The sequence below is a fragment of the Benincasa hispida genome, chromosome 9 (assembly GCF_027475165.1).
Source record: "Benincasa hispida cultivar pf3 chromosome 9, pf3_genome.v1.1, whole genome shotgun sequence".
In the NCBI taxonomy this organism is placed as follows: Eukaryota; Viridiplantae; Streptophyta; class Magnoliopsida; order Cucurbitales; family Cucurbitaceae; genus Benincasa; species Benincasa hispida.
This window is the reverse complement of record NC_143486.1, coordinates 3498664-3525546: the sequence shown is the minus strand read 5'-3', so window position 1 is coordinate 3525546 and position 26883 is coordinate 3498664. Positions and strand designations below refer to the sequence as shown.

At 34.6% G+C, this 26883-nt stretch overlaps 1 protein-coding gene and 1 non-coding gene across 2 annotated transcripts; both read right to left on the bottom strand.

Annotated features, from left to right (window-relative positions):
• Positions 1-1807: 1807 nt before the first annotated feature.
• TRNAS-GGA (transfer RNA serine (anticodon GGA)) lies at positions 1808-1894 on the bottom strand. The gene has a single exon. It is a non-coding gene; the product is annotated as a tRNA-Ser (tRNA).
• Positions 1895-17641: 15747 nt separating this feature from the next.
• On the bottom strand, positions 17642-19429 carry LOC120084569 (Formyl transferase). Its single transcript, XM_039040373.2, has one exon. It carries the CDS (start codon positions 19089-19091, stop codon positions 18204-18206), a length of 888 nt encoding a protein of 295 aa, XP_038896301.1. The 5' UTR covers positions 19092-19429; the 3' UTR covers positions 17642-18203.
• Positions 19430-26883: the final 7454 nt, after the last annotated feature.

The following is a 26883-nucleotide window of genomic DNA, read 5'->3' as shown; positions in this document are numbered from 1 at the left end:
CATGCTCGATTTCTACTCACAAGTGAAGAATATATTGCATAACTTTCATGCAAAAGGAATTCATGCATGTATTACACCTTTTACTATGAATTTGATTGAGAATTTGAAGTGGAAGAGTGATTAAGCTAATTAGAAATGGAAGTGGGAAAATCTCAACTTTTCCATTTCCAATTTTCTTCTCTTTCCTTTTTAATTTGAAATTTATCAAATAAAACTTAATTCCAGTTTTTTAATTCAATAATTAAAACCAAAATTATATTTAATTTTACAAAAATTAATTCAAAATTAATTTTTTTAATAAAATTAATAATTTATAATTAATTAAACAATTTAATTAATTTAATTAATTTAATATTAAATTAATTTAACACTAATTCCACCATCATGAATCCCTATTCATGTATTTAATATTTAAATTATATTTAAATATTAATTGATTCTTCAATTTCGTTTAATTTCAAAATTAAACGCGTAATTATATCACATATAATTATTAATTCCCTTAATTCTAATTTGAAGGTTTCAAATTAACTTATCACGCTACTCTAAGGCTAATCCATTTGTGAGCTAGTAGGAGGACCTCATGGACCTACAGATCATGGGCTCCAACAATCCGAGATTAATTGGCTAAACTCTTTACACCGAATTAACCCTCATTTGTTAACTACTAGGTCAATCCATTAAAGCCCAGAGTTGCACTCCCCTCACTGCAGATATATTGTGTCCTCTCGATATAACTATGGTTAGTAAGATAATCCTTCACGGGTTGTTCGTAATAATAGTTGGGTCAAATGACTATTTTACCCCCGAGATTACCTTTTATTTCTTAATTCCCACTGATCCTCTAATGAACAATTGGTTTGTAATCCGATCATCAAACCGAGTCTTTCTCAGGCCAATGAGAGGGGGGCCCCTTGTTCAAGACCCGAAGTTAGCACTTAGGGGAACAACCTCTCTACTATCCCTAAAAGCGGGTAGGAGCGACTTCCATCTTGTACCCTATGTCCTCAGTTATCTACCCGGGCTTACCCCTAAAATGGAAGTTTATTGAGCCGGCGCTGTTGAGCTAAGTTCACCTATGCAAATCTAAGGATAATCTTCTCTCTAATTGTCTCTACAGCATCATAAAATTCTTGTGATTGTTTTTCTCTTTTTCAAGATTGGTTCCCACAAATCTTCAACCTCGAGTTCTCAGAAAATATGAGGGTAGCCATTTTGGTGGTGTTCATGATCAATTAGAGAATTGATTCCATTGTGAGTCTTCAACGAAAGTGAGTAAAGAAAATTCTTCTCTTTGTAATTTTTTTTAAACATGTTTAACCTAGAGTTTAAACAATAGGTTTATTTTGTGTACTTTTGCTAGTGTACTGGTATTTCTATTTTCCAAATTAATTTCGATTATGGTTCTGTGTTATTCTTCTACTGCGTTAGCTATTTAACCTTTCAGTTTTATTATTTATCTTCTTCATTTTTGTTTAGTTTTATTTAGCTTCTTTTTAGAATATAATTTTTTTTAACAAGGGTTCGGACAATTTCGTCCTCCCCTTCGCTGAAGTCTAAGTAAAGAGACCGAAGGAAAGTAAAGTAACGTTTTGATCCGGAAATTTTTCTATCATTCATGTATCATTGAGTGGGAGGGGGATTTTCATCTCTTGTCCATTCTTTCCAGCCTTTTCGTTTCCGTACCACAAAAATGAAAAATTCGAAATAGAGAATCTATATCCAAGAAAGGTCTAACTGTTGGAATAATAGTATCCATTGTTATTTGATTTGATACATTGTGGTCAGTAACATTGTTGAATTAGTACGGAAAGAAAGGGATTCGAACCCTCGGTAAACAAAAGCCTACATAGCAGTTCCAATGCTACGCCTTCAACCACTCGGCCATCTCTCCTACAGAATGATTATGGCCCAGAAACTGAGTTAATAATGAGTCATTCATATTCAATTTACCTGAAAGCAAAGTAAGGCCACCGGAGGAGATCAAGGACTAACGAGATATCATCACCGGAGGAGTGCAGGCATTACTTTACAATGAAAGATGGGTTTTTTACTTTTAAAAGTTTGAGTGGCTAGGAAAAGGCCCTTTATTTCCTCCCGGCTATTCACGCATGTCATTATGGACGCATTTGCCCAATTGACACGTCTGAAGGAATTAATGTTGGACTTATTGGATCATTAGCAATTCATGCAAGGATTGGTCATTGGGGACGGCCCAGACTCCTACAGGAGACAGCAGTGGGGAATTTTCCGCAATGGGGGAAAGCCTGATGGAGCAATGCCGCGTGGAGGTAGAAGGCCTACGGGTCGTGAACTTCTTTTCCCAAAAAAATCTTGGATATTATGCATAATATTAGATATCTCAATCTTGAAATATAGTTTATTTACTTTTTTTTTAGTGTACCTTAATCTTCTTCTGATATATTTACTTGAACCAACGTTGCCTTTGTTATAAAGATGTTATGGGAATTTACATGAGATATAAATCAATTTGACTAAAAAACGAAAAAAAAAATCAATTGTTTATCGTGTGTGAGATATAAATTTGATTGAACAACAACTAACGGTATATATAGATAGATTTAATATTCTTCTCAAATCATCTCGTAGATGTATCATTGGCAGCTATATACCAGCCTCAACATCTAGACATAGGTAATCCAGCTCAAGATGTGGTTCATTTTATCCGACCAGAAGATGACTATGTACAAGAACCTAACATCTCAGTTAAACATGGAGTACAAAATGAAACTCCATCATTCACTGCATAGTACACAACTACATCCAGATGCATCCTTCGATGACGTTTTCTCCATATTCCATAATTCCCTCATTTGACAATCTAGGAATATACAATATGAACATAGGTCAATCCTCTTATAATCCATTTAGGTTTGGTGATCAATATGTGACCTATTTATCACATAATTAGGGCATTGATGAGGGTCAAACAACAAATTTACCGAGTTCTTGTAATCGTGAGCATTCTACGCATGATTGAACTCGACCATCTTCTACTAATGAATAGAAGTATTTTACTTTTAACGTTACATTCATTGAACTCATTTTATATAATAGTTCAAGCATAAAAAATTTAGTGGCCTTTCAATTATCTCATTTGAGATTAATTTGAAAAAACATGAATTATAAATAAAATAAATAAAATTGGTCAACTAAACAATTGTTATCGATACTTAATGAAATCTATCTTTTCAAATAATTTTCAGCATACCTTATTTTGTCAAATACTTTAAAAACCAAAACCAATAATTTTTCCCTTCAAAATAGAAATATGATATGGAATTGATATTGATCTTTCAACTATTGCTTGGTTTTATGTCCCAAAACTCATGGTTTGTAAACTTTGAACATCTTCTATTTTGCAATAAAAATGTTATTGAAGTTTATTCAGTAGAACTGTTATTGAATATGTGAATTATACCTTTTAACCCTAAATCCAATAATTTAAAAACCCCTGGCTATAGTATGAATACTTGAACTTTATATAGTGATATAAAAGTGGATCAAGTTCAAGTAATAGCCAAAATGGTCTATATAGATAGGGATAAGGCTGGGTACCTTAACTTGGGGACACTATGGATACGACCCACTTTGCATTTGATACAAATTATATGATCCTGAATCATTTATGTGGAGACATGCGAGTGGAGGTATCCTATGCAACGAGTTTGCATAAGATCGGACCTTAAAATAGTCACTTTTACTTTATAACGTCGTTTACTGTTAAGGTGAGTAGTTCAATTCGATGACCTAGATAACTCGATCTTAATCCTGAGCTAACTATGAACTTCTATTTATTCAGGATTATCCTTTAATCTGCATGGGTAAGAGTGGCTATCGCCGACTGAATAAGCCTCTCATTTAGGGGTAAGATTGGGTAGACAATTGGGGACATAGTCCTACAAGATGGAATTCACTTCTACCTGACTTTAGGGATATTAGATAGGTTGTTCTCTTAAGTGTTGACTTCTGATCTTGAATAAGGGGCCCTACCCTCTCATTGGCTCAAGAGGCACTCAGTTTGGTGGTTAGGCCACAAACCAACTGTTCATTAGAGGATCAATGGGACTTAAGGAGCAAGATATAATTACAGGGATAAAAACGATAATTTTGACCCAACTGTAATTACGAACAACCTGCGAAGGATCGACTTACTAATCAAAATTAAATCAAGTGGATAGAAATTTATCTACAGTGAGGACAATGCACCTACTGGGCTTTAATGGAGTGTCCCGGTAGTTAATAAATGTTAGTTAATTAGATTAAAGAGTTTAGCCGGTTGACCTCGGATCGTTGAAGCTCATGATCTGTAAGTCTGTTAGGTCCCCCTGTTAGCTCATATCGGACTAAACCTCAGGACAGTATGGTGAGAGAATTTGAAATGTTCAAGTTTGGTTAAAGGAAAAAACGACGAATTATATGCGGTATAATTACATGTAGTTTAATTATCAAATTAAACAAATTGGAGAGTATAAAATATATAAATATGGTTTAAATATTGTAAGTATGAATAGCTATTCATGTCTGGAAAATATTTAAATATGATTTATATATTATACAAATGAATAGCGACTCATGTTTGGGATTGGTGTTTTATTAATTCAATATTTGATATTAAATTAATTAAATTATTTAATTAATTATTTAAAATTAATTATTAGAACTAATTTTATTTAAAATTGTTTTGAAAGAAATTAATTTTATTTAAAATTAATTATTTGAATTAATTTATTTCAAATTAAATTTCATTTAATTTGAATTTATGAAGTTCATTTTAAAAGAGAAAAAAAGGTGGAATTAGAGCTAGAGGGAAAATCCCACATTTTTCATTAAATTTAACACTTAGTAGGAAAATCCCACCATTTCCACTAAATTTAACACTTAGTGGAAAAATCTCACATTTTTCACTAAATTTAACATCTAATACCACTTATGCACGGAGTGTTTTGGTGTCAAATTGTCATACAATTAGATTACATGTGTTTCTTCTATAAATTGAAGAAAAATTATTTGTTAAAAGGTTCATGCAATTTTTGCAATTAGAAGAGAATGGTTCTCTCTAAGTTCTTCACAACAAAACTTGCATACTCTCTAAATTCTCTTCTATTCATCACTATTTTGATCCCACAATCTGTTCTAAGGTCGAAGAATAGTGGAAAAGACTCTAGCAGTAGCCCACGAACCGTTCGTGATTAGAATTGTTTAAGGAATTGGATAAATTTAGAGTTTCTTCAAATGTTGTATTTTTGAAACCCTATTTTTCTAAGTTATGAACTTGCATGCTTTAATCCTAAAATTAATGTAGTTAGAGTGCTTAGAATTCTGATTGCTTCCACATGCTTGTAGTTTACTCTTACAATTGGTATCAGAGCATGTTTTTAAGCATTCAATTTGCATTAATTTTAGCTTGGTGGGCATTAATTCATGTGTTGAATGTTGTGGTTGCTAAAGTTGATATATTATGAATTTGACATCAAAATTAAGCTTCCTTGTGTTGTAATAATTGTAATTACCCGCTTGTTTATAGCCTTAAATATGTGAAGAAGGGTTTGTAAATTTGTTAGAGTCATTAGAGTTGAAATTAGGTTGTAATTGCCCGAGGGAGGCGTTCCAGTCAGATCGATTTGGTTTTCTTCAGCCGATTCAACCTTGTTTTCATGCCTTTGGGTCCGATTCATGTCTTTTTCAACCTGTTTGGGCCGGTTCGACGCATTCCGAAGCAGTTCGGAGCAGTTGCTGAGTTATTAATATAATAATTTAGTTGTTCGTTATGATGCCAAAACCAGTCCACTTCAGTGTGTTTAATTAATTATGCATTATGAATGTATGTTTTAATTAAAATTAAATTTGCTTGTGAATAAAGTATGCCATGTAGATTTAAAATCCCAACATAGCATGTTGCATGCACTGAAAGTATGTTATAAGTGTTATATTATATAGTATGCATGTGTAGATTTCATGAAAATTGATATAAGTTGTTATATTAATTTATGGAATGTTTGATGTATGTTATAGATTTTGTCTAAGTTATAATTGTTATAAAATGAATTAGACATTTAAAGTCTATAACAAAGATAAATGCATGCTCACATAGGGTTGACAAATGACAACTTGTTTTAATAGTTAAAATAAGTCGTTATCTTTTAATGACTACAGTTACAAGTTCACCCGGCAAGATCATGTCTAAGGCTGGAGGTACTAAGTTGATGGTTTATGGAACACCTGCTACATGGGGATCAAGTTGATTCTTGAGTTATGTTAACCTGGTTTTATGAGCATGTGTGAGTAGTGTGAAATTATAAATGGTATATCACTTAGACATTATCGGTTAAATCCAGTATAAAAGTTATACTAGGATAAACGCCTAGACTTAGGTTGTATTTAATTACCTAAAATACACCCAAATCGTTTAGAACACTTTAGTGGGAGAAAAATTAATTTTAGCTCTCACGTTCTTAAGAGTTCACACTGTGAGATTCATGCTCGGCTTCGCATCGTTTTTAGGCAACCATTCCATTTGGAAAGTGTTTGCATGGGTCAATAGCAAGGTGAATAAGATAAGTTGTTCATAGTAAGTGGGAGAAGGAAGTATGTCAAACAATCCTACAGTCTCCTCCATTAGGTTGCACCATGAGATTCATATGTTCCGCATACTTGTCGTTTTTAGGTGACCACCCATTCAGAGAGACGTTTCATAAGGATCGAAACAATGCAAACTCCAAAAATGGATAGAGTCTCTTAGGTCCGTTTTCAGCACTCTCTACCTCTCGGTAGCTTGTTGATTCCAATCTCTGGAATCTGAAAATGGTGGGTTACACTTACGAAAATTTAAGTGTTAGTAAATTTTTTACCAAAGAAGCGATAACTAAATACTATGTGAATAAGAGTTATTCTGGTATTAGTATTTACTTAAACATGTTTTGATTTAGTGAAGGAGTAATTGATTGCCCCTCAGTAGCCATTATTCTGACTCATTGAAACATCGTTGAAAATTAATAATGAATTATTCGGGTACATTATTACTTTTTGCTAAAATTTAATTAGTTTTAATAGCAATTCACTAATAGAATTTATTTATATTTTCAACATGTCTAACTCTATCATTCAACTACTCGCTTCGGATATGTTTAATGGAGATAGTTACTCAACATGGAAATCAAATATAAACAAGATACTAGTAATTGATGATCTAAGGTTTGTTTTAACATAGGAATGTCCTCTAGTTCTCGACTCATCTACAAACTAAAATATTTAGGATGCCTAGATGGGTGAGGGCAAATGAAAAGGCTCGAGCCTATATATTAGCAAGAATATAAGATGTTTTAACTAAGCAACATGAGAGCATGGTCATCGCAAAGGCGATCATGGGCTCGTTGTAGGTGATGTTCGGACTGTTGGGGTTGATGTCCTAAAGTCTCGTGTCCTATAGTTTGTAAACAGTTTGTACGAACGCTTGTGTTGTATAATATATGATATTTACTTCACACCTTGATTTTGCTCAGTTGTATGTTTTATTTGCTTTACCACAAACCAATAAACATAAAATCTGTTATCTGTATGTAACTTAAGCATATATGTGGTGACATAAAAGTGGATCATGTCTTAAATGATAACCAAAATGGTCTATAGTATATGGATATAGGAGGGAAACCTTATCCTGGTAACACTACGGATGGGGTCCGCTTTATGGAATGGTCACAAGTGTTGTGACTTGTCACAGATGGTCTGATCCTGATTATTCGTGTAGGGGACATGCGAGCGAGGGCGTCTATACAGAGAGTTTGTATAAGATTTAACCACAAAGTGTTAATGTCATGTTATATAACACCGTTCATGATAGAGAATTCACTTCACTAGGATGACCATAGGTAACATGACCTCAATCCTGAGTGAGTTAGGAACTCCTGCCATTGAGGGCGGTCCTTTGATTTGTATGGGTGCTAGTAGCCAGGTCGTCGACTCAAACCTACCATTTTAGGGATTTGTTTGATTTAGGAGCTGGGAACTCAGCTACACAAGATGAAATTCACTTCTTTCTCGAGGGAGGGATAAGTGGATAGATAGCTTCCTTAAGGGATGATTCCAGGGCTTGAATGATGTGGCACCAAACACCTTCTCTTGGCTCGAGAGGTGTTCACACATAGTTGGACTATGTTGTATTGTTCATTAGAGGAATCAGTGGTACTTAAGGATTGAGATGTAACTACAGAGGCAAAACAGTAACTTGACCCAGCTGTACTTACGAGCATCTATGAAGGGTTATCGTACTCATGATTGGTTATATCCAATTGACATAGGAATATATGTGGTAAGAAGAGTTCAGTTGTTGGTCTTTGTGGAATGCATGGCAGTTAACGAATGGTTGATGACGAGCAGAAATGCACGTTATTATAGGCCTTTTATTTAGAATTATGAGGGTTGTTAAGTAGAATATACGGTGATTATACTAAGAATTCATGAGAAAAGTGAGCTTGCGTCGATCAGCATTGAAAATCTCGACTAACCCACTATTATGCGTTATTTTGCATCCAATTGTCTATTTTTGCAACTATCGCAGGAATTGATCGCATGCGGTGAATCTTACCATCGAAGAGGCGATCGCATACGTTCGACGCATGGATGTTGCGACCATTAACCGCATGTGTCCATCGCATAGAAGTTGCGGTTACAGAGTAATAACCATAATAAAGGGATGAACGCAAGGGTGGTGGAATGTGATGATACTTCGGAAACCGAGCATGAACGCATACCTTGGGAGTATCAAAATGTGATGTTGACATTTCACCTACCATGTCGTTAGTAGCAGAGATTCAGAGCAGGTCCATCACGCCGTTAGTAGTAGAAATTCAGAGAAGGACCGTTAATGTTGTCGACAATCGAGCTCTATAAATAGAAGCCTTAGAGCCCAACTTGAAATCATCCAAGTTTCTGCCGGAAGGCAAATCCTTGTGATCACAGACGAAAGCGTGAGAAGACATTCTCGGAGAGTTCTTCATTTCTCCAACCATTCCAAGTGATGACCGGAGCTTCGCCGGAGATAGATCTCGAGAAAGACTATTCCACCGCTCATCCATGGCACCACCGACAGCCTTGACACACATCTGATGGAAGCAAGACATTGCCCATCTGGCCCTCCATCTCTCTTCTATCTTTGTATTGTATTACATTGTGGCTTAAGACATTAATACATTCTATGATCAATGCATTTCTCTATTTCCTTCAATTCCATCTTCATGTGCTTCTGCTTTATTATCCTTTACTTTCATTGAAATGACTAAGTAAAATTGCTAGAGTATCGCATACTTAATCATGCGGCATAAACATATGAAGCATATAGCAAACCACTGGGAAATGTTCGTTACGCGAGTTTGTGAGAAAATCCTCTTTGCTTAGTGTGAGGCTGTAGCAACGCTTGTCTATGAGCGATCACAATACTTGTCTATGAGCAGAATCAGTGGTGACTAACCGCCTGAGAGGGTAAGTAGTTGAACTCACTAAGCGAAGTAAGCAGCGTTCCTAGGGATAAGAATAATCTTATGTTGACCTTGCTTTATGTGATTACCTTGTCTTATGAGTGCATCATTCATAACATTACTTCATAACATTTAGCTACAATATTCCATTGCTACAAGTCCCTAAGTTCGACCTCGAATAAATAAGAATAGATAAGAATATTCTTAGACGCATATTACATATCCCTTAGTCCACGCATGACCAGCGATGCATGGAGAAAGAACAATGAATGCATATTTATTTACTCCATTTTTCAAGCATCAATGGTAGATCTCGTGGCTAAAGAGTTTAGTCAGCTATTCACGTACCATTGGAGCTTCGAGCCACAGGTCCATAAGGTCTCCTAGGTAGCTTGAATAAAGTTGAGAATCAGTTTTTGGGTCAGTTTGAAATGTTCAAATTGACAAGAGAGAGTTCGATTATATATGATATAATTGAACTGGTTAATTATATATGATATAATTGGCTAAATGTATGAGTTACATTATTTTGGGGGAAATTAGATATAAATATGATTTATATCAAGTGGAAGAGAAATTACTATAGTAGATATATGATATCAAACTATAAGGTAAAAATATAATATGATTATATTTATTTATTAATTAAATTGGTTAATTATATGATAATTGGCTGAAATATTCTCCTCGATCATGCGTTAGTGGAAAATTCAGTATTCGGTTATTGTAACCGAAAAATAAAATGAAAATTTGTTTCATTTTACAAGAGTTCATAAAAAATTGGCAATTGGTGTGAAAACGTCTTGATCGCTTAGCTGAGAGCCTATACGATAGAGCTTCATCGCTTAAACGATCGCACACCCGTGTCTAAACGATCACACGCCTTTTTCTAAACGATCACTTAGCTTCACTAAACAATTGCCTAGCATGCCGCGTTTTCTAAACGATCGTTTACCTATTACTAGATGATCGCTTAGTAAAATATACATGATCGTGTAAACGATAAGCATCCCCGCTATATGATAGCTTTCTCTCCCACTTGCTTATTGTCTATACGATCAGCCCGTTCCTCCAACCTCTACCAAATTCACCAAAGACCACACTTTGGATTCTCACTCTGAGAATACCAAGGGCTCTAAGTAGTGGTGTCATCCCCGCTCCTGTTTGCTCGTGCTTATTCATGTTGTTGCCGTTCTTATAGATGGTCGTGCTGCCATAGCCGATTGTGTTGCTGGGCGATAGAGTTCATAGAGATTGTTCCGCTGCGTTGAGTTCGATATTGAAGAGAGTGTTCAACTGATATATAAACTCAATCCCTTGTATTTTATTTATCAAAGCATGTCGTTAATTAGTGTTAAATTGCATAACTGTTTGATAGAATTTGTGTGTTTTATTTTGGGCACAATGAAATCGGAATGATCTGAACGCGCTCATGGATGCTCTTTGTTAAGAGTTCCTGGACAACCATCAACATCTGTCAGGCACGATGCTCTTAAATACGTTTACAACTTACGCATGAAAGAAGGAACCTCTATTAGAAAACATGTTCTGGATATGATGGTCCACTTCAACGTGGTAGATGCAAACGATGTTATTATAGATGAAAAAAGTCAAGTCAGTTTCATCATGGAATCTCTTCTGAAGAGTTTCCTGCAATTTGCACGAATGCAATGATGAATAAAATTGAATTATAATCTGACAACTCTTTGAGCGAGCTCCATACTTACCAGACTCTTATGAAAAATAGAGGACAAGAAGGGGAAGCAAATGTTGTCACTTCTAACAAATTCCAAAAAGGATTGTCCTCAAAAACTAAGTCCGGACCTTCCACTTCTAAAAATAAGGGTATTTAGATGAAGAAGAAGGGAAAAGGAAAAAGAAATGCTCCTACAAAACGCAAAGGCAAGGAAAAATTTGTTGACAAAGGAAAATGTTTCCATTGCAACGAAGATGGGCACTACAAGATAAACTGCCCACAATACCTTGCTGAGAAGAAGGCTAAGAAAGCAAAACAAGGTAAATATGATTTACTCGTTGTTGAAACATGTTTGGTGGAGGATACTCACTTGACCTGGATACTAGATTCGGGTGCCGTTAACCATATTTTCACTTTCATTCAGGAAACTAGTTCCTGGAGATAACTTGCAGAGGTCGTGATGACTCTTAAGGTTAGAACAGGAGAGGTTGTCTCAGTCAATGCATTGGGAGACTTAAAGTTGTTTTTTGGAGATAGATTCATTTTACTTGAAAATGTGTTTTATATTCTTGATATGAGAAGGAATTTAATATCTATCTTTGACTTGTTATAACATATGTACAAAGTATCTTTTGAAATTAATGAAGTGTCCGTTAGTTCAAGGTTCGTTAGTTCAAGAGGTGTTCAGATTTGTTTTGCAAAACTTGAAAACAACTTGTATGTGTTAAAACTAACTGAGTCAAAAATTATTTTGAATACTGGGATGTTTAAAATAGCCGAAACTCAAAATAAAAGGCGAAAAGTTTCTCCTAATACCCATCTTTGGTACTTGAGACTTGGCCATATTAATCTCAATAAGATTTGGAGATTGGTCAAGAGTAGACTTCTAAATTAATTAGAAAATAATTCTTTACCTCCATGTGAGTCCTGTCTTGAGGGTAAGATGACCAAAAGATCTTTTACAGGAAAAGGTTTTAGAGCCAAAGAACCCTTAGAACTCTTGCATTCAGATCTCTATGGTCCGATGAATGTCAGAGCACAAGGAGGGTATGAATATTTCACCAATTTTATTGATGATTATTCAAGGTATGGCTATGTTTACCTGATACATCACAAGTCCAAAACCCTGGAATATTTCAAGGAGTATAATGCTGAGGTTGAGAAATAGTTAGGTAAAACAATTAAACCACTTCGATCAGATCGAGGTGGAGAGTATATGGACTTGAGATTCCAAGACTATTTGATATAACATATAATTCAATCTCAGTTCACAACACCCGATATACCCTAGCAGAATGATGTATCGAAAAGGAGAAATAGAACCCTGTTAGATATGGTTCATTCAATGATGAGCTATGCTCAATTGCCTAATTTGTTTTAGGGATATACAGTATATATTGTAGTATACATTTTGAACATAGTTCTTTAAAAAAGTGTTTTTGAAACACCATATGAATTATGAAGAGGGCATAAAGGTAGTTTATGTCACTTCAGAATTTGGGAATGCTCGATACACGTGTTGGTACAAAACCCGAAGAAGTTGGAACATCGTTCAAAATTGTGACTATTCACAAGATATCCCAAGGAAACGAAAGGTGGTCTATTTTATGATCCTCAAAATGACAAAGTGTTCGTATCAACAAATATTACATTCTTAGAAGAAGATCACATGAGATATCATCAACCTTGCAGTAAACTAGTATTGAATGAAATTTCCAAAGACGCTAAAGATAGATCAACAAGAGTTGTTGATCAGGCAGGTCTTTAACAAGAGTTGTTGAGGGAACTGGTAAGTCACATCCTTCTCAAGAGGTTGAGAGTGCTTCAACGTAGTGGGAGAGTTTTTCAGCAGCCTGACCATTGCATGGGTTTAACAAAAACTTAAGTCATCATATATAATGATGGCATTGAGGATCCATTGACCTTTAATAAGGCAATCAATGATGTAGACCGAGAGTAGTGGATCAAAGTCATGAACCTCGAAATGGAGTCCATGTACTTCAATTTGGTCTGGGAACTTGTAGATCAACTGGATGGGGCAAAACCTATTGGTTACAAATGGATCTACAAGAGAAAACGATACCAAGCCGGTAAGGTAAAGACCTTTAAGACTCGTCTAGAGACAAAAGGTTATAACCAAAGAGATGAGTAGACTATGAAGAAACATTTTCTCATGTTGCTATGTTAAAGTTGATTAGAATACTATTGTCCATGGCTGCCTTTTATAATTATGAGAATTGGCAAATGGATATCAAGACAACCTTTTTGAATGACAATCTTGAAGAAAGTATCTATATGACTCAACCAGAGGGGTTCATTGAACAGGATCAAGAGCAAAAGGTTTGCAAGCTAAAACGATCCATATATAGGTCGAAACAAGCATCTAGATCTTGGAATATAAGGTTTAAATAGAACGTTGACGAACCTTGTGTCTACCAAAAGATTGTCAACAAAATTATAGCATTTTTAGTGTTGTACGTAGATGATATCCAACTCATTAGGAATGACGTAGGATTCTTGACTGATGTTAAGCAATGGCTAGCAACCAATTCCAATGAAAGACTTGGGGGAAGCTCTGTTTTTTTTTTTTTAAATCTAAATTGTTCAGAATCGCAAGAACAAAACGTTGACCTTGTCTCAAGCATCATATATAGACAAGATGTTGTTTAGATATAAGATGCAGAATTCCAAGAGAGGTTTGTTACTTTTTAGGCATGGAATTCATCTATCAAAGAAACAGTGTCCTAAGACACCTCAAGAAGTTGAGGAAATGAAAGGTATTCTATATGCATCAGCAATTGGTAGTCTGATGTATGTCATGTTATGTACACGACCTGACATATACTATGCAATGGGAATTATCAGCAGGTTTTTGTCCAATCTAGGATATGATCATTGGACTGCCTTTAAAAATGTCCTCAAGTATCTCCAGATAATGAGGGTCTATATGCTAGTGTATGATGCTAAAAATCTGATCCTTACAGGATACACTGACTCTAATTTTCAGATCGATATAAATACAAGGAAATCTACATTGGGATCAGTGTTCACTCTAAATAGAGAAGCTATAGTTTGGAAGAGTATAAAGCAAAGTGGTATTGCTGACTCCACCGTGGAAGCAGAGTACATGGTTACATGCGAAGTGGAAAAGGAGGCTATATGGCTTAGAAAATTCTTAACCGATTTGGAAGTTGTTCCAAACATGCATCTGTCTGTCACCCTCTATTGTGATAATAGTGGAGCAGTTGTAAATTCTAAAGAACCCAGAAGCCATAACGCGGGAAGCACATTGAGCACAAATATAATCTCATCAGGGAGATTGTGTATCGAAGAGATGAATTATCCATTAGATAGCCTCAGAGTACAACATTGTTGATCCATTTACAAAGGCCCTCATGGTTAAAATGTTTGAGGGTCACCTAATGAGTTTAGGACTGCGAGTTATGTAAATCTAGGGCAAATAGGAGAAGTCATGGGCATATGATGCCTTAGTTTATTGTATTTATGTTTGTTCTCCCATGTTCAACATTGTGTGTAAATAACACCACTGGGGTTTTAGTCCAAGTGGGATTTTGTTGGGTTTTATGTCCTAAAACTCGTGGTTTAAAACTTTGAATATATTCTATTTTGCAATAAAAATGTTATTGAAGTTTATTTAGTAAAAATGTTATTGAATATGTGAATTGCACCTTTTAACCCTAAATCCAATAAATTAAGAATCCATGGATATAGTATGAATACTTGAACTTTATTTGGAGACATAAAAGTGGATCAAGTTCGAATATTAGCCAAAATAGTCAATAATGTAGGGATAAAACTGGGTACCTTAACTTGGGGATACTATGGATATAACCCACTTTGTATTTGACACAAATGATGTGATCCTGAATCGTTCATGTGTAAACATGCGAGTGAAGGTATCCTATGCAATGAGTTTGCATAAGATCAAACCACAAAATAGTCACTTTTACTTTATGACGTCGTTTACTGTTAAGACTGACTATTTCAATTCGATGACCTAGGTAACTCGATCTTAATCCTGAACGAAGTATGAACTCCTGTTTATTCGGGATTATCCTTTAATCTGCATAAGTGAGAATGACTTAACATCGCCAATTCAATAAGCTTCCTATTTTAGAGGTAAGATCAGGTAGATAGTTGGAAATATAGTCTTGCAAGATGAAATTCACTCCTACCCGACTCTAGGGATAGTAGATAGGTCCTTCTCTTAATTGTTGACTTCGGGTCTTAAATAGGGGGTCACACCGTCTCAATGGCTTGAGAGGGACTCGGTTTGGTGGTTAGACCACAAACCAATTATTCATTAGAGGATCAGTGGAATTGAAGGAGCAAGATATAATTAAAGGGGTAAAACGGTAATTTTGACCTAACTGTAATTACGAACAACCTGCAAAGGATCGACTTACTAATCATGGTTAAATCAAGTAGATAGAAATATATCTACAATGAAGAAAGTGCAGCTACTAGGCTTTAGTAGAGTGTCTCGATAGTTAATGAATGTTGGTTAATTATGTTAAAGAGTTTAGTCGATTAATCTCGGATCGTTGGAGTTTATGATTTGTAAGTCCATTAGGTCCCTCTGCTAGCTCATATCGGGCTAAACCCTAGGACAATATGGTGAGAGAATTTGAAATGTTCAAATTCGGTTAAGGGAATAAGCGTTGAATTATATATACGATATAATTAACATGTAGTTTAATTATCATATTAAACAAATTGGAGAATAGAAAATATTTAAATATGATTTAAATTTTGTATGCATGGATAGTGTTTCATGTTCGGGATTGATTTTTTATTAATTTAATATTTGATACTAAATTAATTAAATTATTTAATTAATGATTTAAAATTAATTATTAGAATTAATTTTATTTAAAATTAAATTTCATTTCATTTGAATTTATGATTCATTTTAAAAGAGAAAAAACGTGGAATTAAAATTTGTGGGAAAATCCCACATTTTCCACTAAATTTAACACCTAATACCATTTATGCATGGAGTGCTTTGTCAAATTGTCATGCAAATAGATTACATGTGTTTCTTCTATAAATTGAAGAAAAATCATTTCTTAAAGGGTTCATGCATTTTTATTTAATTGGTAGAGAATAGTTCTCTCTTTCTTCACACCAAAACTCAGATAATTCTCTAAATTCCCTTCTATTTATCACTATTTGGATCCAACAAACGGTTCTAAAGTTGGAGAATAACGGAGAAGACTCTAGCAGTAGTTCACAAACCGTTCGTGATCAGAATTGTTCGAGGGTTGAATCAATTTGAAGTTTCTTTGTTGTATTTCTAAAACCCTATTTTTCTTAGTTATAAACTTGCATTCTTTAATCCTAAAATTAATGTAGTTAGACGGTTTAGAATCCTAATTACTTTCGCATGCTTGTAGTTTACTCTTACAATTAGTATCAGAGCATATTTTAAGCATTCAATTTGCATTAATTTTGCATGTTACTCAGATTATGTTTTTTAAAATTGTTTTCAAATTTTGTGATTCAAACGACACGACACAGATTTTAAAAATATTTCTATGTTTTTATTAAATCTAAATTTTAAAAATTAGAATTATATTAAATAAAGATAAAAACATTTAGAAACATAGTATATCATATTATAAACTCAATTATTTTTTTTTAAAGTAAGATATGTAACATGTATTATAAATTATATAATATTATAAAATAATAATTATATAAATTTTTTTAAACATAAATCATATTCCTAAATTAATTAAAAATAATTTATTGTCAACTAAATATTAGTGAATAATTCTATAGTATCATGCCAACAAAAACGTAGCTCAATTGCATGGTGTTTATACTATTGACCTCAAGGTTTGAGGTTCAATTCTCCCACCCCACATTAATTACAATACTTTTAAAAAAAAAATCTATAGTATCAAAAACATTTTAAACAACTGTTTAAATTAAATATCAATTTATAAATCTGCTACCAAACACAATCTGAAAACGTGAAATCAACTTTTTTGTCATTGAATCTCTTATTCTCTAACAAACAAGCCCTTTAACACCTCGGATTTTCTTTACCCTATTCTTCCCTTCCTCCATTTGCTTTCTTAATTTTCTACCTTGGCGTCAAGTCCATTCCTGATTAGCCTGTGTATTTTGACTCACACTTCTTTGAATTCTCAACAAAATCGTATATCAAACCGAACCCATTGGATTTCCCACCACCATTGATGTGATGGCTAAGCTCATCACATCAATGGTGACTACTTTGTCCGCCATGGCTTAAGATGCTCCAAAGAGGATGGAAACCTTAGAGCTCGAAGAAGGCGAAGGTGCAGAGCAATGACGAATAATAACAATAAATGATGTCTCATTTAAAAACACTACTCCAACATCCTCAAAACCTAGAATTCAAGGACATAAGAACTAAGAATCAAAATAATAACAATAAGAATAAATAAGAAGATAATGCATTTGGAAACAAATGAAGATAACAATTTGGCTTCTCAAACTAAGAAGATAAATGCTTCTGAGGACAAATGAATAACAACAATTTCATCCCTCTTAAACTGATAAGACAATGTCACTATAGACAAATGTAGAGAACACTTACTGAGCATTCTAACCAAAGAATGCAGTTCATATAAGTAATCTTTTGAGGATCAGAACTCTGAGTAGTAAGCAACACAGTTTTTTCTTAATCCAACGATTGCAAGGGTGGGGGATTGAACCTCAGACCTTAAAGATCAGAGCACGTGCTAATACCATTGAGATAAGGCATAAGCAAAACAGATTTCAGCATACGGATGATACAATACTAAGAAAAATATAAAGAGTCAAATGATTTTTCAACTGTTTCCATGAACCCTACTCGATTGGGCCGGCTGCAAATTTATTTTGTGAAGAAGCTCAAACTTCATGGTTTGCAGATATTATTATTACTGAGAACCTGAAAAGCTTGGATCTCATCGGAACTATTGAGGTTGAGCCTCAAATTTCAAGCACTTTTCAGCTCACTAGTATAATTCATTAGGATTTTCTTTGCTTTGAATGAGAGGAACGCCATCTGCTCTCCAAATTATCCTTTCGTCACACAATGCTGCAACTACCTCGACATAAAGACGATGCTCCTCCTTAAGAATCCTAGCTGCTAAATCTTCTGCTGAATCATTTGCAAGCACAGGAACCACTCTTTGAGCAAGAATCCGTCCAGTGTCAAAGTGCTCATCAACCAAATGAATTGTTGCACCCGAAAATCGAGCTCCTGAGTCAATCACTGCCTTGTGCACCTTCATTCCATAGTACCCTTTGCCTCCAAAAGCAGGAAGAAGTGATGGGTGTATATTTACTATAGATTTGGAGTAAGCTTGGATCAATTCAGGGGGTATAAGTTTTAGGTATCCAGCAAGAAGAACGAAATCAATCTCAAAACTTCCGAGGGTAGCTACGAGGTCAGATGCAGATAAGCCATGGGGTTCATCTTTTGTTTTGGGAAACAAAATAACTGGAATACTCTTACTTCTTGCATATTCAGCACCGCCACAGCCACTTTTGTTAGTAACCACAACAACAATTTCTCCATGAATTGATCCTTCAAGAGAGGCCTCGTTTATTGAACGAAAATTGGAGCCTCCACCGGAAACAAAAACAGCAAGTTTCTTCTTCCTAATCACAGTTCTTGAAACTTCCCCTTCGAGACTGGCATTCACAATCATTTGACCATTCTTTCTACAGGTAATATTCTTCCTGAAACAAACACTATGCAAAGTGGAATGATGGGTTTGAACAAAGGAACGAGAATAACAAGGAGAAGGAAGCTTCGAAAGGAACGAATGATTGGGAAATCGGATCAACGAAACAGACGGAGTTGGGCAAACCCGATAGAGAGAATATTGAACTTCCATTTTACCTAAACCAACAACAGAGTCGTGAAGGAGTGAGTAATGCAAAACTAGGATCGATTTTGAGTGGGCTAGTGTCGAAACGCGCCGAAAAGGAAGAAAACGGCAATAGAAGCTGCTGGAACACAGAAAACAGAGAGTTGCTGGTCAGAATCACGTCGCCGACTGTGGAAGGTATTGCTCGCGGGTTTGGATGTCGCTGTGTCGCCGTGGTTTCGTCGGAGCTGCTTGATTCTGCCGGAGAAGAAAGTGAACAGGTGGGAAGGTTGTCCGGCTAGGAAGAAGATTGCTAGGGCTTTCTAATCATCTATTTTTCTTAATCCCTTTTAATTCTCTTTGCTTTATTCTTTTTCAATAAAAGAAAATGCTCCAATTTTGAGGATTTTTTTTTTTAAATAATGTTTTTTTAATAAATAATGACAAAAATAGGGTTAGGAGGAAAATATTTTAAAAAATAGGTGTTTTGGAGGGTAGTGAAATCGTGTACCCGGTACACGATTTCCATGTGACAAGTGCATTTTCCAGTCAGCTGACCACGTCAGCTGACTGGTTGACCGGTCAAACGAACTCATGTATCGGTACACGAGTTCGCTTATGAGTTTTACAATTAATAGTTCTTTTGAGTTTTAAAATGTTTGCATAATGAGTTTATGTTTATGTTTGTATTATTTTTTTGTTTGTATTAATAGTTCTTTTGTTTAAAGTATAAAAATTAGGTTCAACATCAGAATTTTATCAGAACATGCATAATTGAGCTTAGAACATTATATGATTCAAGGTTCAAAGTTCAAAGATTGAGAGAGCGAGATTGTGGGAGAGAGCAAGATTTGAGAGAGCGAGATTCTGAACAAGATTGTGAGAGAGAGCGAGATTGGAGAAAGCGAGATTCTAAGCGAGATTGTAAGAAAGAGCGAGATCTGAGCGAGATTGTAAGAGAGAGCGAGATTGTAGGAAAGAGCGAGATTCTGAGCAAGATTGTGGAAGAGAGCGAGAATCTGAGTGAGATTGTAAGAGAGAGCGAGATTCTTAGCGAGATTGTGGGAGAGATTCTGCCACACGATTTCACTACCCTAAATCTGTCCATACTTTTCCAAAACACCTATATTTGAAAATATTTCCCTCCCAACCTTATTTTTGGGACCTTTAATATTAATATTGTTGTTTTCAAAACTTATCATAGAAATATTGTTGTTTTGAAATTTATTAGAGAAATATTGTTGTTTTGGGAGTTCGAGGCTAGAAGTCGAAGGTTGAGGATTCGACTAATGTAGAGGTTGAACGTTGAGAACTCGACAAACAAACAAAAACTTGGAAACAATACGTAAATTAGGAGTTTCGACAAACAAAGAAACACTTTAGGGTTGTCGAGGGTAGAAGTTTCGACATACATGGAAATCTCGCTAATTTTGTGATGAGGATCTCGCTCTAGAAGGGAATCTCGCTAATTTTGTATAGTCTTGACATACATAAGTCGAAACTTCAACCCTCGACAAGGAAGATAAGTGGGTGAAACAGATTGTAAGAGAGAGCGAGATTGTAGGAGATAGCAAGATTGAAGGAGAGTGGTCATGACTAATGCTCTTTACACAATCAGGATAAGCTTAGTCTAATTAATCCTATGCAATCATCACATATCCTCAACATTCCTCATACATACGTTGTTAAAAGGTTTTAATTAATTTAACCATGAGAACTATCATAAGAACTATCATTAATAGATGTTATGTTATCATTAATTAGTACACTTTGAATTAACTCAAGATATTACATATCTGTAAGGTAAAATGTTCAAACTTCCATTTTTTATATAATTAAACTAAAAACAAAGGTTTAGTTATGCAAGTTACCACGCTCGAGAATGGACTTTCATCTAACATGATTTACATACAAACAAAATAACCAAAATTCTGATAAATTATCTCAGTAGGCAACGACTGAGATAAATTCAATGATCGAATATAACGGCGAAAGATTGATTCTCAGAGATGGGTTTGTATATTACTTCGATTAGAGTTTCCATTCTCAAAGATTGTAGGAAAGAGCGAGCTTGAGAGAGCGAGATTGTAGGAGAGAGCGAGATTGAGAGAGCAAGATTGAGAGTATCTCGCTGAACATCTCGCTCTCTCTGAACATCTCGCTCTCCTACAATCTCGCTGAACATCTCGCTCTCTCAATCTCGCTCTCTCCTATTGTATATTCAATTTTTTTATATTATAAAGTTGTACATTATTCTTTTAATTAAATTTTACATTATTATTTTAATTAAGTTGTATATTGTTCTTTTAATTAACTTGTACATTATTCTTTTAATTAACTTGTACATCATTCTTTTAATTAACTTATACATAACTTTTAATTAACTTGTCTTGTACGTTATTCTTCTAATTAAGTTGTACATTATTCTTCTAATTAAATTGTACATTATTCTTTTAATTAAGTTGTACATTATTCTTTTAATTAAGTTGTACATTATTCTTCTAATTGAGAAACAAATATTTTTTAAATTGAGAAATAAATATTTTTTATTTTCAGATCATGACTTTAAACCTAGGACCTGTTGATCCCAATGTTTTGTATGACTAATCCATTCATCGATCATCTGTTGTATGGTGAGATCGTACTACTAGAGAAATATCTTGCAGGCGTCGAGAGGTAGTTCTCCAGCGCACTATCCTGCTCCACCCTCGAATACTACCGCTACTGCGCACATATGGATTCTATGGGGTTGCTAGATTAGTATTTATTCAGTTGGACTGGCATCTGATCACATCTTTGGTCGAGAGATGGAGGCCCGAGACACATACATTCCATATGTCTGTTGGAGAGTGCACTATCACTTTATAAGACATAGAAGTGTTGTTGGGGTTACCTGTTGACGGTGAGCTGGTCACCAGAGTGATATACGATGACTGGTTAGAAGTTTGTCAATTGTACCTCGGTGTGACCCCACCTGCCGACAAGATTAAAGGATCGAGGTTAACTTTAATATGGTTAGAAACACAATTTCGTCAGCTCACAGATGATGCAGACGAGTAAACCGTCATAAGATATGCACGAGCATATATACTACAAATGATGGGTGAAAATCTGTTTTCAAATAAATTAAGTCATTTTGTTCACTTGATGTTCCTGCCACTGTTAGCTTATCTCCATGATGCGGGGCGGTATTCGTGGGGTGGAGCATGCTTGGCATGGTTGTATAGACAACTATGCAAAACAACAAGACTTGAGGTTCGAGAGATAGTTGGGCCTCTCATGCTTTTGCAACTATGGGCTTGGGAGCGATTTCCAACAATGGCTCCACAGCTACATGTTAATGACGCTCAGTTAGTTGGACAAGCCTACAGTTCTCGGTATGTTGTTTTAATTCAATTTAATTTTTATATCACTGATCTAGTTAATTTAAATTCTAAATTATCAATTTAAAAATTTAGGTGGAGAGACAAATTTTTTGTGACTAGGACAGCCACACATGTAGTCAGCCAGTATAGATACATGTTTGATATGCTTCAACCTGAACAGGTACATTACACTGAACCTAATTGATTATTTTATACACATTTTTATTGTATTTGTCTTTAATATACTCTAATATAATATTTTGTGTTTCAGGTTATTTGAGAGCCGTAAAAAATCATTATGCATACTTTACCTAATTTTTGTACGAATGGTCAAAACATATGGCGGACGATGAGTCCTCTCATGTGTTTTCACATTGATGAATGGCATATTCCTGACAAAGTGATGAGACAATTCGGTTTTCAGCAGGATGTCCCATCGCCTTGTAATACTGAACTTGTACGACATGATATTGACCTAAGGACTGGAGATTGGTCCAAAAATGTTGCACATTTGGTAGTGGATGGCACTATCATGCAAGGTTTATTGCAGTGGCGGTTTCTCTTAAACAGCTTGACACAGATATCACTCCATAATATGTTCATTAGTATAATAATATCACAAGGCGTTATGTCACTCATCCGGGAGCAGTTGTGGGTCATCTGGTAAATGAATATTATGTAATTATTTTTAATTTAAATTCATTTTAAATATTGTCTAATTATTTTATAATTCATAGAGATTGAACAACCGTAGACTCCGTGAGGTTGCGAATGATCCGAACCAGGTTCTTACTATATGTAGTGACAACCAAAGCTATATAGAGGAAATTCATTTTATGTACGATATACCTATTGTTCCTCCACCAGCTTCTAGACGTAGAGAACCTGTTCGGGAAGAGGATGAGTTTGATGAGGTTGCACATAATGTGGAAGAGTTGCCCCCTATGATGCAGACGTAGAGTCAAACTGATTATGTTAGTTCGATGATGATGATGCCAACATTTGGTTCAGGACATTATGACTCAAAGGCTGGTCCTTCGCCTTCATACTTGCATGGACATGGTTGGGGTCGTGGAGAGCATAATGAATATTTATATTATGAAGTGCCTGCAGAGATACCAGAGCAACATCAAGAAGAACCCGAGCAACCTCAAGTTCGAAGTCGACGACGACAACCAGCTCGAAATCGACAACGTCCGCCTTATAGGACACATTGATTTTTGTAATTATTTTTATATAAATGAGATATTTAATTTACATTTTTTTTATTTTTATGAGATATTATTTGTTTAATTTATTCTCTTTATATATTATGAATAGTAATTATTTTGATATAAAAGCTTTTAAATGTCACTGACATAAATAATAACATCGGATAGTCTAAAGCTAAAAAGTTAGGTAAAAAAAATTCAATATTCAAATTTATATATTTTAGATAATAATTTGGGGACATAATAAATCAAATCAACACTCAAGACCTTCACATGCAAGTCTATAAATAAGACTAATTGATATAAAGAACAGAAATTTTAATCACAGTAATGAGGTCAATAGTTTAAAAGATTTTACAATAATGATCTTGGATTCCTTTTGTACATTTGGTACCAAGATTTTGATGGAGTTTTTTTTTCTTTTTTTTTAAATTATAAATAATAAAAAAATATTTTTAGAAATTATTTTTATAAAATGAAAAATTAAAGAAAAAAATGAAGAAAGAAAGAAAAAGGTGGAATGGGGAATTAAATAAAAAAAAAGGGAAATTTGTACGGATATCTCACTCTTACTAACATCTCGCTCTCGCTCAAAATCTCGCTCTCGTTCTCAGGATCTCGCTCTCTCGAACTCTTGCTCTCTCTCAAAATCTCGCTCTCTCTCAAATCTCGCTCTCTCTCATAATCTTGCTCTCTCTTACTCTTCCCTCTATCGTTCTCTCCCAATACAAAATTATTTATAACACATTAAATAATTATGAGTGTTATGAGGAAGGTCTTTTGTTCTTTCCACATCAAATCACTTGAGATGAAAAAACTACCCTTCATAAAGTTTCCCAAAAAAAACGGACCAAAAAAGAAAAAAATTGGAAAATCCCAAGTTAAGAAGCTTCGTGCCAAATATGCATCAATGAATCGGTTAGAAAGAATAACATATCAAGCTGGAAACTCCCAAGTTAAAAAGAAAAAAACTGGAAACTCTCGCTCTCTCTCAAAATCTCGCTCTCTCAGATCTCGCTCTCTCTCTTACTCTTTCCTCTTTCGTTCTCTCCCAATACAAAATTATTTTTAACACATCAAATAATTATGAGTGTTATGAGGAAAGTTTCCGGAATGAGGAAGGTCTTTCGTTCTCTCCACATCAAATAATTATGAGGAAGGTCTCCGGAATGATAATTAAACAGACTCAATAATAATGTTAGGGAAAGGTCGAGGGTTCAAAGTTCAACATACAAAAAATACGAAAGGGGAAGGTCGAGGGACAATATTTTTACAAATAGTTTGAAAACAACAATATTTTCCTAAATAGTTTATAAAAGGACAATATCCTTTTAATTTTTCCTTATTTTTGTCATTATTTATTAAAAAAGCATTATTTAAAAAAAAATAGTTTAAAACCCGCCATTATCTTATTTTCCAATTTGAAAGCCCAAATTAAACTCCAAAAAATTTGGAAAATTTAAATGAATAAAAATAATAATTTCTTTTTCCTTTTTCGCATTAGGCCAAATTTGTATAATTAAACCATAGGTATTGGAATGAAAGATTATAATTAAAAATCTATTTTTACAATGTTTTAATAATTTAATTTAGCTAATTCAAGCGAAGCTCTAATTGTTCAAATTAGAATCAATGATAAAATAGTTAAAATGAATAAGTAATAAAAAATTAGTTTTTTTTTTCATGCAAGTGGTTATTTAAACCCATCCGATTGAAAAGCGGCAACATGCGTGTAGTAAAAGAGATATGCTTACACCACCAACACACTTTGGATTCTCATTTAGAACGTCTTGGTATTTATACCCTCTAGGAAAATCTAAATCTATTCATGTGGGACAAAACTTCCCACTTCCCTTGACTTTTCCTACGAGCCTAAGCTCAAAAAGTCATTTCCAACAATCCTCACAAATGATTGTTACAGAAAAGTTAACAAGTAAACAATATCAAAGATTATTTTGAAAAAAAATTGTTATGAGCAAATAAAGGAGATCAAACTTAAACATCAATATCTAACGATTTGAATTGATGCATAGTGAAGTAGGGCAATAACCTTATTAGAGAAAGTGAATTACCTTTTGAACTTTCAATAACACTAGTTGAGACCCCTAGAACACATTTTACTCCTGATCCTTTTCTTGATTAAGCGATATATAGTGTGCTTATTATGACCATACATATAAACCTCGGGTCACTGGGAAAGCTCAAGAAAGAGACCTTTAAACTCTTTCATAAAAGACGGTCAAACCTTCACTATCACGTTAGATGCTTCATCAAGTTTGTTAGAGACAAACCACTCAAATTGAGCTATGAGGACTTGGTCATCTAGCTTGTGTCAAGACCATCTTCATCAAGTCTGTGAAAGACAAACCACTCAAATACTGAGCTATGAAGATTTCATCATTATCCATCAACTTCATATCAGGACCACCCAAAGAAAGGCTACAGATCGTTAAAAGGTTATTATTATCTGTAAAGTTCATCCTAAGACCACCCACATAACGAATTATGGACCATCAAGTCTATCGAAACAGACCACCGAAAAATAAAGGGTTATGAACCATCAAGTCTATCACAATAGACCACCCAAAAAAAAGGTTATAGAATCCTATAAGGGTTTAAGCCTCATATTTACTGATGATTCTAAAATTATTTTCATTGTTAGGCCTTTGGTCAAAGGATCAACCAAATTTTTCTCAGACCTCACAAATTCCAAGGAAATAATTCCTCCTTTTAGCAATTTTTTTACAACTCCATGTCTAAGATGTATATGTCTCCTTTTCCCATTATATATAATATTTTTGGCAATACCTATGGCAGCCTGTGAATCACAGTGCACAAAGACTAGTATTGATGCCCTACACAATGGTACATTTCCTAGTAGACTTCTAAGCCATTCAACCTTCTGTCCTGCTAGTTCTAGAGCAATAAATTCAAATTCCATAATGGATCTAGCTATGCAAGTCTGTTTTGCAGACTTCCATGCTATTGCTTCTCCTCCGAGTAAGAATACATATCCACTTGTCGAATCGATCTCGTCATAATCAGATACCCAGTTTGCATCACAATAACCTTCTAATACAGCAGGGAGTTTGTTAAAATGCAAACAATAGTTCATAGTGCCCTTAAGATAATAGACGATGAAGAGCACTCCAATGGTCCTTTTCAGGATTATGTGTATATCTACTCAATCTACTCACAACATATGTAATATCAGGTCTAGTATAGTTCATTAAAAACATAACA

Excerpts from the sequence above, each read along its gene's own strand:
- LOC120084569 (XM_039040373.2), bottom strand. The coding sequence starts at position 19,091 with ATGGAAGTTCAATATTCTCTCTATCGGGTTTGCCCAACTCCGTCTGTT.